Source organism: Asterias rubens, chromosome 5, assembly GCF_902459465.1.
Source record: "Asterias rubens chromosome 5, eAstRub1.3, whole genome shotgun sequence".
NCBI classification, from domain to species: domain Eukaryota; kingdom Metazoa; phylum Echinodermata; class Asteroidea; order Forcipulatida; family Asteriidae; genus Asterias; species Asterias rubens.
Genome location: NC_047066.1, coordinates 1,754,900 through 1,768,890, shown reverse-complemented (window position 1 = coordinate 1,768,890; position 13,991 = coordinate 1,754,900). Strand labels below are relative to the sequence as shown.

General features: G+C 38.5%; 2 protein-coding genes across 3 annotated transcripts in view; one reads left to right on the top strand and one right to left on the bottom strand.

Moving 5' to 3' along the window:
• Positions 1-2,713, bottom strand: part of LOC117290273 (kinase suppressor of Ras 2-like) — a 43,966-nt gene extending 41,253 nt beyond the window's left edge. For both annotated transcript variants that reach the window (XM_033771577.1, XM_033771578.1), the window contains exon 1: positions 2,461-2,713. In XM_033771577.1, the coding sequence (XP_033627468.1) occupies positions 2,461-2,607 (147 nt within the window). In that variant the 5' untranslated portion in view covers positions 2,608-2,713. The remainder of the gene's footprint in view (positions 1-2,460) is intronic.
• Positions 2,714-3,104: 391 nt separating this feature from the next.
• LOC117290274 (replication factor C subunit 5-like) lies at positions 3,105-13,493 on the top strand. The gene is made up of 10 exons (XM_033771580.1): positions 3,105-3,172; positions 4,037-4,101; positions 4,890-5,026; positions 6,721-6,874; positions 7,553-7,712; positions 8,330-8,411; positions 9,722-9,851; positions 10,298-10,375; positions 11,670-11,724; positions 12,171-13,493. The coding sequence occupies exons 1-10, from the start codon at positions 3,132-3,134 to the stop codon at positions 12,265-12,267; spliced, it is 999 nt and encodes a 332-aa protein (XP_033627471.1). The 5' UTR covers positions 3,105-3,131; the 3' UTR covers positions 12,268-13,493.
• Positions 13,494-13,991: the final 498 nt, after the last annotated feature.

Here is a 13,991-nt window from a genome sequence, read left to right as displayed (position 1 = left end):
TATTAATGTAAAAACAACATGTAGATCTAGAATGAATCTACAGGTTTTATTTCAAGCAGACAATGTGTTTCATTTCTAGGACATTTTTTGAGTGAAGAACTAATTGATATTGAGTAACCAACAAGCATGAAATTCTAGCGTAGCGTATTAAATAATTTTTATAAAAAATTTAAATAAAAATTCTTTTTGATCTAAAATGTTAGCTCTAAATAATAAAAATCTAATAAATGCCGAAATCAGGCAATAATACTACAGTGAAACACTAAAGAGTTGCAGTACAAACAAACATGCCATACTGATAATTCTACACCGTATGCAAGAAAGATATCATAATGTTATTAAAATATTCTGTGGACATTGTTGCCTTTGATGTAACTCCTCTAACAAGATTAGTCACTCTTAGTCACCCACTAACCCCGTACAGTGACCTTGATGCATATTATTGTCAATCTTGAATTCAATCAAGTTTTTAAAATAACATTTAAAAAACCAAAACCTACATTATATTCATTTACTACTACTTTTTAGTCAAGAGCTGTCAGATCATTATTGTCTTTGATAAAGTTAGGAGGTGTCCGGTTTCAGCCGGTTTTACCCAAATAATGGATTATGTAGATAATAAAATGGCAGAATATTCAACTATGATGGTTGAATCTGGTAGGTTTGGTCTACGTTTCCTTTAAAGGCTGCAAGTTCATCTTAAAACAAATGATATGCCTGTGAAAGACTTGATTAATAAGTTTCTCTGGTGCACGGGTGGCATCTGGTACAAAAATTGCAAAGTGCGATATTAGTTGCTACTCTAATGAGGTTTGTTCTGCTATCGTCTCCATGAACAAGTTAGTTGCTACATGAACACAGAGATATTGAAGTGGTACTTTTTAGATGGACATGATTTTAAGCTTGAACAGGCATGAATAACGCATAAATTGGTATGGTTATAAAAATCATACATTTACATTCAATCCAATATTGAACTGAATTTAAACTTATTTTTATTTATAATTAAAGGAAATTATTGTATTCTGTGTATGTGAATGAATAACGATTGATCATCACGTTGGCGTTTCCTGATAAAAACATACACATACAATTAGATAGTTTAGCACTGTTTAGTGTGTAGAGTATACCACCACTGGTTCTAATATGTACATTTATGTATGTTTTTGTTTGTATTTAGCGCCATGAGCACTTTGTTGGATTTGTGCGCTTTAAGTTTTCATTATTATTATTATTATTATTATTATTATTATTATTATTATTATTTCAAAACCCATGTACACATGTCACCCTGTCACCATGCTGTCACTTAGTACAGTGATAAAATGATACCCTACTTTGAACTACTCCTAGATTATACCATGGAGGTAGAAATATAATACTCCCAGAATGGAAACTATGGCATGAGGTTCGTTCTGCATCAACTCCTCTATGATACGATAGCAGACTGAACCTCATGATGATCAAACGTCGTAGACAGAAAACAGAAGAAGTATCATACATTGTACAATCATGACATAAATTATATGAACACGACCTTAAGTATTTTGAAATAAAGTACAAAAACTTACCAGCGAAACAGTCACAAATTTCCCAGGTTCTATTTTGAACCTGTCGCTTCACCATTTTGTGACTTCCCGATGTTCATTGCTGTTGGACTAAACCATTCTGTAAAACGGGTGTTATAAGGCAGCGCGACAGTGCGTGTGCGCTGTCCGTTTCAATGCCCGCTGTTCACTCACTTAAAGCACTGTCGCACTGCAACACCCCTTGTAACACCCCTTTTTACAGAATGGTTTAGTCAAACTCGGCTGCGGCTCGGTCGGGAGGTAGTCAATTCAATTGGCTGGTACCTGCGGTTGGGTTCAGCGCTTGGGGTCAACGCATGGTAAACAGCGACAGGTTCAAAAATAGAACCTGGGAAATTTGTGACTGTTTCGCTCCCGGAATCTGCTAAGTTTTTGTCCTTTTTTTCAAAATATTTTCTCAATTGTGTTTTTGAATTTTATTCATTAGACATTGACACTTGAGGATTAAGTTCGTGTTCATAGAATTTGTGTCATAAGTTCGTGTTCATAGAATTTGTGTCACTATTTTTTAAAGTCGTAAAAAATGAGCAAATCAGTTGACTAAAATATTTCGCCCTGCATCGAATGGGAGTGACGGACTCGTAACCCTCCGGCTACGCCGTCGGCATAAGGGTTACCTTATCGCAACTAGACTGTCAGAGGTTATTGAAATTGGAATTAAATAATATAAAAGGACTTGGTTTGCAAAAAAAAAAAAATGCATAAAATAAAGTTATTGTAATAGTTACAGTGTTGCACAATTGAAAATGAAATCGCCAGTAACCCTGAACACAAATTTAACCTAGTTTACAATACAATATGAACACGATAGGCATAGCATGCACACACACAAACCACAACTACTTAAAAAAACACGGGTGTTCTTACGTACCTCAACAGTTTTAATTTCATGTTGCGTGTAGTCGCTGGATCCCAGCTTCCGCAATCCATCCAAACTGGAAATTCGGCCGTCGATTACGGACTGGATTGCCCGCAAGTTCTCCAAAGCCGTGGACACTGCCAAGTGTTCATCCGCCATGACCGTTACTCAACCGATCTGGGGAAGAAATCTAACTCAATGATCCACCTTCAGATCTGGGAAAAATCTATGAAAATGACGGGACATTTCTGGGTGTCGCACTCTGACAACATCAAGCAGACATATTTTTTTTATGGGATCTAGTTCAAACCATTTTTCATATAGGTAATGCAAAACCCAATGACTCACGTTGAGGGGACAAATGTAGTTTAATTTAATCTTACATTTTCAAAATGACGTAATTTATACCATCTACAGTTATTAAGTATTACCTATATAGCTATTAAAACTATCGGATAATAATTATTATTTTATCATCAGATTTATGGAATTTGAATAAAGAAAATTTAATAAATCTAACAGAAGCCTCCCCATATCATTAGTAGTTGGCCCCACACACACACACACAGGTACTTCGTACACACACGACATAAAGTGCACGTACCTACCTATCAATCACGTGAAGTGCTGACGTCATAAGTCGGCACCTTGTGAACTCATTCGCGCCAAACAAAAAAGTCAACATGGCCATAACGGGAGCTAAAACTCCGGCAAATCTCCCTTGGTAAGGACACTTTTCGTACAATTTTGATTTTGCTTACATCAATGCTAACCACACCCTTTCTCTAACGCAGTGGTTGTGTGATTTTCTATTAAAATTGAGGGGCTCTAAGTGTTTTTTAAGAATAAAATGTTGTGCATTTGCCAGTGATTTTGTCAATAAAAACCGCCTAGTGTAATAATAATGCTGTGGAGCCAGCTGCAGTGTGCCAAGCAGTGCAGCTGAACTCCGCCCTCTTGTGTGCATTTTAATAATATATCTGACCACAAAATTTAAGTGTTTGGCACTTTTTATTTGCTTTACAGTGTAGGAAATGTCCTAACTAACTAAGGCAAGGGGTTTGAATGATGTAGGGTTGGCGGAGGAAAATCAATTGCTTCTTTATTGCTTTTTTTTAGCAGCGTTCAAATCAAATCAAATGATTGAAGATGTTCGCATTGCTAGACACACCGGGGCTGCGAGTGGCTAGTGAGTGGAGTGTTTTTTATCTACGATATTCTATAAGATTAGAAGTGTGTAATGATAATTTTTTTAACAACACACTTCATGTAGTATACGTACAAGCTTACATCAAACAAGACGCCTTGACCGACCGACAGTTCAACTTTTCGTCAAATGTGTACCAACATGGAGCAGTGGTTTCCATTTTGTCCAACGTCGGTAACTTACACTTTACTTACACAGAAGTTGGACAAAATGGAAAACACTACAAATTGATATAGGAATACCCCCCACTCCATATGTTCGTACACATTTTTGAGGACAGGTGTACATGCACAATTATTGACAATGACAATCTTATAAGTTTTATGACTGAAGTTGGAAAAACAATTTTTCAATATTTAATTTGTGTTCCGTGCCACACAGGGTGGAGAAGTACAGGCCAAATAAGTTGGAAGACCTCATCTCACATCAAGAAATTATCTCAACAAGTGAGTTATTTATGAAATCATTTAAGCATTAAAAATAAATCCTGCTTTATTAATGGCCTCACATGGACCCGTGCAGAGTTTCTCTCAAAGAGACCGGGAGAACAGACTGACTCTGAGTAAAACAGAAGATCTCTGTAGGGAAAGTTGCTACGGAGCGTTCTACCTTAACACTACAGTAGTCTGCTGGCCAATTGCCAGCAACAAAATCTCAGGAGCAGTTTAATTTCTCGCCAAGTGGTTCGGCTGGATAGTTCAGTGTTAGAAAGCATCCCATGAATTATGGACAAGTGCAAAATCTGACACACCAATGAAATGAAAAGCTTACTGGTCCTTCTGGCTAGTCACTGAAAATGCTGAGGACAAACCCTGGAGTTGAAAGCAAGGATCAGAGAGAAGACAAGATAGTTTTAAATCATGTTTATTTTAAAGTAGGACAGCAATCGTTTTGACCCTAGAAGAGAGTTTCTCAAAGACTTCAAAACATCAGGCCATTAACAATTTTTTTGCATTTATTGACCCCTTGCACGCACGTCACACGCTGCAACTGTCCCTGCTCACCATGTTGGTGGGCAATATGTTTCCCTGTAAATGCCGCGTTGCCTAAAATTCGCACTTCACTGAATAATGTACAATGACATTGCCCACCAGTATATGTCATTTTGATGATGACATCAGGTGAATTGGGTCAATACCATAGGTCCTTTTATAAGCAGTTTGCAACAATTAATTCTATTTTCTTAAATATAGGACTTACGGAAATTCCTGTTTTTGTTTTCCTACCTCAACAGTTCAGAAGTTTATGAATGAAGATCGACTTCCTCATCTCCTCTTCTATGGACCTCCTGGTACCGGAAAGACCTCAACTATTCTTGCATGTGCGAAACAGCTCTACACACCCAAGGAATTTAACTCCATGGTCTTAGAGGTAGAATCAGGCACCTAGCTTTCTGGTTTCTGTTGGAATTATGCTCTATTCATATCGGTTGAAAAAATCTCTTGCTTTCAGCTCAACTACAGGGAATGATTTTGCCAGCAATTTTCATCGTCTCAACTGATACAACTTGTTTGGCAATTTGGTTTTGTTATGCCATACAAGGGAAACCATTAACTCTTTCCAGTCATGTTATATCCCCCCCCCCCTCCCCCACATTTTTTATTTTTATTTAACAACAACACCCAAACAAATACTATAGACCAAGTTAAGCCTGGTTCATACTTCCTGCGAGTGCGAATGTGATTCAACTCTGTTTTCGCAGTGATACATGTATGTGCAAAAGAGTGGAGCACAACTCAACTGCAACTCTGTTTTCGCAGTGATACATGTATGTGCAAAAGAGTGGAGCACAACTCAACTGCAACTCTGTTTTCGCAGTGATACATGTATGTGCAAAAGAGTGGAGCACAACTCAACTGCAACTCTGTTTTCGCAGTGATACATGTATGTGCAAAAGAGTGGAGCACAACTCAACTGCAACTCTGTTTTCGCAGTGATACATGTATGTGCAAAAGAGTGGAGCACAACTCAACTGCAACTCTGTTTTCGCAGTGATACATGTATGTGCAAAAGAGTGGAGCACAACTCAACTGCAACTCTGTTTTCGCAGTGATACATGTATGTGCAAAAGAGTGGAGCACAACTCAACTGCAAACTCTGTTTTCGCAGTGATACATGTATGTGCAAAAGAGTGGAGCACAACTCAACTGCAACTCTGTTTTCGCAGTGATACATGTATGTGCAAAAGAGTGGAGCACAACTCAACTGCAACTCTGTTTTCGCAGTGATACATGTATGTGCAAAAGAGTGGAGCACAACTCAACTGCAACTCTGTTTTCGCAGTGATACATGTATGTGCAAAAGAGTGGAGCACAACTCAACTGCAACTCTGTTTTCGCAGTGATACATGTATGTGCAAAAGAGTGGAGCACAACTCAACTGCAACTCTGTTTTCGCAGTGATACATGTATGTGCAAAAGAGTGGAGCACAACTCAACTGCAACTCTGTTTTCGCAGTGATACATGTATGTGCAAAAGAGTGGAGCACAACTCAACTGCAACTCTGTTTTCGCAGTGATACATGTATGTGCAAAAGAGTGGAGCACAACTCAACTGCAACTCTGTTTTCGCAGTGATACATGTATGTGCAAAAGAGTGGAGCACAACTCAACTGCAACTCTGTTTTCGCAGTGATACATGTATGTGCAAAAGAGTGGAGCACAACTCCACTGCTTCGAATTATTCGTTGCGAATATGTGACATCATCATTCGTGTCGCATTCCCATTTGCAGGAACTATGAACTTGGCTTCAATGAATAAAACAAAGTTGTGCTCATAGCATAAGTGGACTTGTGAACAAGTCTAGTGCTAGTGAGTGTAGTGATTACTCACTTGTTTCATTAGCCTTTTGAGATATAGCGGACACTATAGGAGTGCAATTTGATTTGGTGTATACGGCTGATATTTTATTTATTTTATTTATCGTATAGACCCAAACCAAATAGTGCAACTTTAATGTGTCCACCATTATCTCAAATTGGCTTCTTGTAATTTCTTTGTAGTGCGAATGGAACTACACCATCTTGTGATTTGAGGAAAATAATGTTACGTTTTCATATTTCCAGTTGAATGCTTCAGATGATCGAGGTATCGGTATCGTTAGAGGTCCTATCCTCAGCTTTGCCAGCACAAGAACAATCTTCAAGTCTGGATTCAAGTTAGTTATTCTTGACGAGGCAGATGCTATGACAAATGATGCTCAGAATGCACTCAGGAGAGGTACAAAAAATCTTTCTTATTCTCACTGAGAATAAGAATAATAAAATAATAATAACAAAAACTTATATAGCGCCAAAGTCCGCCTAAAAGACGCTCAAGGCGCTTCACAGAGAAACAATTTAAAAAGCAAAGGCCAAAAAACACTAATCTAGGTAATTAATCAACAAACCTAAGAAATTCAAAAACAGCAATACAATTATAAAAACACACTAAAAAGTCTAAAAATTAACCATCCCCAAAACCAGGACCAGCCAGAAGCAGTTCTAAGCAAACAAATTACAACATTGAGTAAACTTAAACTTAAACCAAACAGTAACCAAAACCTGGAAGGCAGTACAATCATTTAAGAAAGAAATGTTTGAATATATCTGAAACTTTACAACCAAAGTTTTGTTTGATTCCTCAACACAACCGCAGTCCTGGGCTCATTTCATAAAGCCTGTAAGCACGAAAACTTGCTAAGCACAGAAAACATTTGCTTAACAGAAACAGATTACCAGCCCAAATTACATTAAGTTTACATTGTTGTGACTGGTGTCCCACTCAAGCTGTATTGTCTGCTTAACGACCTTTCACAAAGCACAAAACTTGAATGCTTTGTTTACAGATCCAGTCCAACACCATATGTTTGTCTTTGATCTTAAAATAATTTTTTTTTTCATGTCTTTCCCATCATAGTGATTGAGAAGTTCACAGAGAATACTCGGTTTTGCTTAATTTGCAACTATCTGTCCAAGATCATCCCTGCACTTCAGTCTCGGTGTACAAGGTTTCGCTTTGGACCTCTGGACATGAAGCAAATGGTGCCCAGGGTGCAACATGTTATCAATGAAGAGAGGTAAGAAATGTCAGATGTTTACAATAGAAAATTATCCAGTGAGGTTTTTGGAAATACTACATACATACTTATTAGTCTCTTTTATCAGTTGTGGTGGTTCTGAGCCAATGGTGAATTATCCCAACCTGTTGATCAGTATGCTCTGATCGTATTCAGGCGAAAGCGTTGAGGTTTCAACGGCAAGTTGTTACACAAAGCGTTATTTGCAGAACTTAGCAAAACCTATTGTATTTTCACTCTGCAAAGTTTTAAATCCTACTTCTGACTTCAGGTCGGGTGTAATGTATATCTGCCGATTCTGTGTAAACAGGCTTTCTCAAGTGATTTTGTTTTCTCCTGGAACAACTTTATAGTGCTTTAAATTTTTTGGAATCAGTTTGACAGCTGACTTTTATAATCCATCTGGACATTCTATTCACCCATCAGACTACGCTTTGATTCACCAACTAAGGCTGCCCCCTGCAGGGTTTAAGACCAGCTTAGACTGCCCCTTCGAATATCAAAACCAGCTAAGGCTAGAGAGTTTGAGAAGCACTCCCTTCTACCAAACAACCAAAGTTTAAATTTTAATCTGAAAAGCTGTGAAAAGATTATTTATTTTCATTATTTTTTTAAAGAGTGAATGTGACTGAGGATGGACTGAATGCACTCGTTACATTGTCCAAAGGAGATATGCGTCGCTCAATCAACATACTACAGGTAACATTGATTCTACAATACTTGTTGAGTTATGGTGTTGGAATTTGTTAGAGTCGGGAAGGATCCTAGTAAATTACTCATGGGATCAGGTATGCCACCAATCAGAGTCCAACAGTTTGGGTGTTACAGAATGTTGATGGACTGAGGACTGCACTAGTAAACTGAATGCTTTACATGGGATCAGGCATACCACCATAATCAGAGTCCAACAGTTTGGGTGTTGAGTTACTGAATGTTGTTGGACTGAGGACAGTGCACTAGTAAACTGATTATGCTTTACATGGGATCAGGCATACCACCATAATCAGAGTCCAACAGTTTGGGTGTTGAGTTACTGAATGGTGTTAGACTGGGGACTGCACTAGTAAACTGATTATGCTTCACATGGGATCAGGCATACCACCATAATCAGAGTCCAGTAGTTTGAGTGCTGAGTTACTGAATGGTGTTGGACTGAGGACAGTGCACTAGTAAACTGATTATGCTTTACATGGGATCAGGCATACCACCATAATCAGAGTCCAACAGTTTGGGTGTTGAGTTACTGAATGGTGTTGGACTGAGGACTGCACTAGTAAACTGATCATGCTTTACATGGGATCAGGCATACCACCATAATCAGAATCCAACAGTTTGGCTGTTGAGTTACTGAATGGTGTTGGACTGGGGACTGCACAAGTAAACTGATCATGCTTTACATGGGATCAGGCATACCACCATAATCAGAGTCCAACAGTTTGGGTGTTGAGTTACTGAATGGTGTTGGACTGAGGACTGCACTAGTAAACTGATCATGCTTTACATGGGATCAGGCATACCACCATAATCAGAGTCCAACAGTTTGGGTGTTGAGTTACTGTATGGTGTTGGACTGAGGACTGCACTAGTAAACTGATCATGCTTTACATGGGATCAGGCATACCACCATAATCAGAGTCCAGTAGTTTGAGTGCTGAGTTACTGAATGGTGTTGGACTGAGGACAGTGCACTAGTAAACTGATTATGCTTTACATGGGATCAGGCATACCACCATAATCAGAGTCCAGTAGTTTGAGTGCTGAGTTACTGTATGGTGTTGGACTAAGGACTGCACAAGTAAACTGATTACGCTTCACATGGGATCTGTCATACCACCTCAATTAGAGTCTTGGGTGTTGAGTTCAAATGGTGTTGGATTTTGTCAGATTGAGAAAAGATCCCCGTAAAACACTTGTATGAGTTGATGCTAATGAAAACTTCAAGGGATAATGCACTTACACTTAATAACATTTAAAGATTATCAAGTCTTTCTTTTTACATTTCACAACAGAGTACATCCATGGCATATGATATTGTCAATGAAGAGAACGTTTACCAGTGTACAGGGCACCCGCTGAGGTCGGACATTGAGAGCATCGTAGACTGGATGTTGAACAAAGACTACACAACTGCATATAACAGTATCCTCAATCAATCAATTAATAAATTAATCAATCACATTGGGAGCTTGGGTTCTTCGCTATGACTTTCTACAGAGAGTAGATATTTTCTAACTTGCCTAGCCTTTTTGCTGGATCTGAGAGTTTTTAGACAGGAATGTCCTAGATTTCAATCTTCTGATTATGTGATTTGAACTGTACACAGATTATTGTTAAATAGCCTAAACAGCCCATCGGAGCCTTTATACAGACCGACCCTAGTTTTTAATCAAATTTGCCTGTATTTATTAACATATTTTTTTTAAACATCACTCTTAATTGCTAAGCAAAGTGTTATGTCACAATACAAATCACTATGGCAAAACTGGCAACTCATCTTAAGGTGACTCTTAAGTGCTTTAAGAAATCTACCCATGACCTGTTTTTCCTGCATGATTTGATTCTTCCTTACATGTTATGATGAACAGACATCATGAAACTGAAGACATTGAAAGGTTTGGCACTTCAAGATATACTGACTGAGGTCCACATTTATGTACACAGAAGTGAGTAGTATACAAATATTCATTGGCTCAGAGTGGAATGGAAGGAATGTTATCCCAAGGTAAAATTTGGACTCTTTCATTTCACGAGGCGAAGCCGAGTGAAATGGACAGTCCAAATTTTACAGAGCGATAATATTCCTTCCATTCCACGAACTAAAGCCACTCAATATTTGTTTTATATAACTGACATATAGATCCTTGTCATTTGATGTATTTTAAAAGTATAACATTATGAAAAATCACACAAATTACTGACAACCAAAAATCATATAGCGTCGGGTAGCGGCAACAATGCACAAATTGGATCACAACCTTTTGCACAGGTGCTTCTTTTGTTTTAGCAGTGGCGCTGCGGCGCTGTACTGCTCAAAAACATTGGGAACAAGGATGATCCTAACTGTTGAATGGGAAATGCTATTCCCCATGGGCGAATAGGTCTTTTTGATTGTTGGTACGGATGGGAGTAATAGTGAATGTCACGTAAAGTAAGTTCCACCAATCAAATGACAAGGATCTGTATGTCAGTTATATAAAAGAAATTAGCACAGTAGTTAGACACTTGATACTCTACAGGGGTCTGAAAACTAACTTTGCAAGACTGTAATTTCATTCTTGTTGGGGGGGGGGGACAGGCCTGAAGTTTCATCTTTGAGAGGGCAAGGCCCTTTTCATTCTGCGATGGGGCACTTCCATTCGAAAATCTTAAAAGTCTATTGTGAAGTTTTGAAGGGGCACCAAGGCCAAGAACAGGGCAACAGAGGCTGTGGCATTCATGTAACTCTATCCCTGGTGGAGCACTGTGGATACTGTTCCAAGAAGCTTCCTGTAGGCGTGTCGAGCCCAAGGGGTTAAGCGCATTGGACTTGAACTCTGGTGTTTCTGATCGGCAGAGTATGGGTTCGAATCTCGGTCATGACATTAAGCCGTAGGTTCCATTCTTGGATCGGTAGTGAAAGTAAAAGAACCCGGAATGCTTTTTATGGAAGAATAGGGATAAACCTCAGTATTTCTGAATCACATAGCAAGCACCCTTGTGTAGAGGTTTCCTCAGGCAGGCGAGCTGCAGTGATTAAGTTCACTTAATATATAATAATAACTCCAGGGGTTACTAAAAGACGGAAATGCCATCTTCCATATGCCGCCTCAAACTTGGATCCAAATTTGAGACCTTTTTAGACAGCAATGAATCACTGCTCTTAAAATTAGTAATGGTTTGGAACCTAGCAGAGTCCATCCCAAAAGCTGATGTGAACTTGACTGTAAAGCTTGTTTTTTCCTCTTTTTTTTTCCATAGTTGATTTCCCGATGAAAGTACGAGTACATCTTCTTGAGAAAATGGCAGACACAGAGTAAGGATACTGTTATGATTTTACAGGATGGCTTATTGATTACTATTTTTATACAACCATGTGTGTTAAGTACCGTACACCCAGGTACTAAAAGATTGTTAAATGGATTTCCTCAAATGAATTTTGCATATTTTGGAACTCCTTGTAAATGTAGTTTCAAAAAAGAAGGGGAAAATAAGCCCAGAGACATTCATTTAAAAAAAAAAAAATACTTCCACTTGTGGATGTTGAGATTTCTTTCTTCAAATGTATATGCATTTTTCAGTTGACGCTCTATTTGACAATTGTCGATCCCGATATGAAATTGCTATTAAGCCTTGTAGCAATGAGCCTTGTTGATTCTGAGCCTTTTTGGTTCTGAGAAGAACCAGGCCATTATAGTCTAAGAACCAACCCTTCTCTTTAAAGAGAATGTTAAACTAATACTTCACTTTCTGTATTGATAGGCATCGTCTGGCTGCGGGCACCAGTGAGAAAATCCAACTAGGATCTCTACTTTCTGCATTTCAAATCGCTAGAGACATGGTCACAGATGAGGCATGATGGGATATATGATGTCATCAAACAATCCTTTAAACGCCAGACCCGTGGTTACATTTTGCTACACTGCTTTAGACCCTTACGCGCATGACATCGCTTGAGTAGAGCACCCTGCTGCCCTCGCTTAGAGGTCAAAAGGTAGTTGCTCTTTTGTCTATCCTGTGCACTGTGCGTACAAGTGCGTTTTGATTGTTTCGTCATCGGTTCACCTCTGAGATGGCAGCTGGATGACGACAATGCATAAGGTCTGTTGTTGAAACTTGCCAAATAGACTGTACCAATTCTGGATTTAACCCTTACTTTGAATGCAGTAAAACATCATGATGGTTGCTTTTTGGAGATTGTGCATACAGATAACTTGAGCTTTCTGTAAAAGCCAGCCTTGAAATTGATGAATAACTTGTGTTTTTGGAGAGGACACAGCACATCAGATGCCTCTTACAAACAATGGCATGGCTCAAAATTAACACTGATGTACCCAGGTCCAAGGCCTTTGATTTTAGCATTGGGCAGTAAACTCACAATGGGACAAGCCCAATGGTCTTGTGTTTTTTTATTGAATAAAATACCATCTTAGTGGACAAATGTCGACTGTGACTGCGATACTATCTTTCCAATTCTCTTTCAAGAGTTTTGCAGTACACATACACATAAACACAAATGAAATAGATCTTCCCTGGGTGCTTGTTCAATTCATTTTGATTCTGGTCTCGTAAAACACAAATTCTGGTCCAGTAAAACGTTCGAGCTACAAGCCCTACGCTCTTATGGATTTTTGTCCCCAAATTCACGCCCTGATTTGTGAAAATTTCCATCAGTTTTCTTGTATCCTGTATTAAGTTTATTAGAGCTTAGCCATGTCCAAGTTGATGTTTTTTTACAGTGGCTATGGTTGATTGGCTGGTAATTTGGTTGATAATTCTTTATTTTTAACGTTGTCGTTGCAGCCAAGTCTCCTTGATTCATACAAAGTTTTATAATCTTAAAGTTAAAGCCTATTTTCAATTTAAACTTGTAAGTTTAATACTATAAAGCATCCATCTTCTAATAATCTTGTTTTCATGACCACTTCAGTAAAAGTGGATTCAACTAGAAAGATCTATGCACTTTTTTGATACACGCTTGGAAGTATTTTATGCTAAAGATTAGGGCGAATTCTGTAAAAATTACTATGTGAATGGTATTTGCCTAATCAATAAAAAAGTGTACACAACTTGTACATGTATTTTCAGAGAAAAAAAGTGAATTGTGTTCTTTATTTGTTGTGACTTTATTATAATGAAGTAATTCCTTTCAAATGATGCTTCTTCACTAACAAAACAAACCCTTGAAATGGACTGGTATTGCAAGCATTTATTTTCCCAATTTCATCAAAGTTATCCAAACAAATTTAGAGAGTTTTTTGTTTAGATGATCTTCCCACCAAGGAAACTAGGCAAATGCATTCAAGAGAATATAAATGCCAAGCTGGCAATAGACTTGTGGACAAGTCAATAAATGTCTGTCGCAGTGATAGCGTTCCAACTCTCCCGTGATTCCTGTGTTATTCTTGCGAGACTGCCGGCCCGGCAAGACTACTGTTCTCAAGACTGGGGAGTAGAAGTCGGGCAACCAGCACTTTGCGCGAGAGGAGTGATCTCACGAAAGCACTGCCACAACTCGACTATCTCACCGCGTGGGACCATTAACGACGTGTCCACAAGTCAAGGTGGCAACAGTCATCTCTT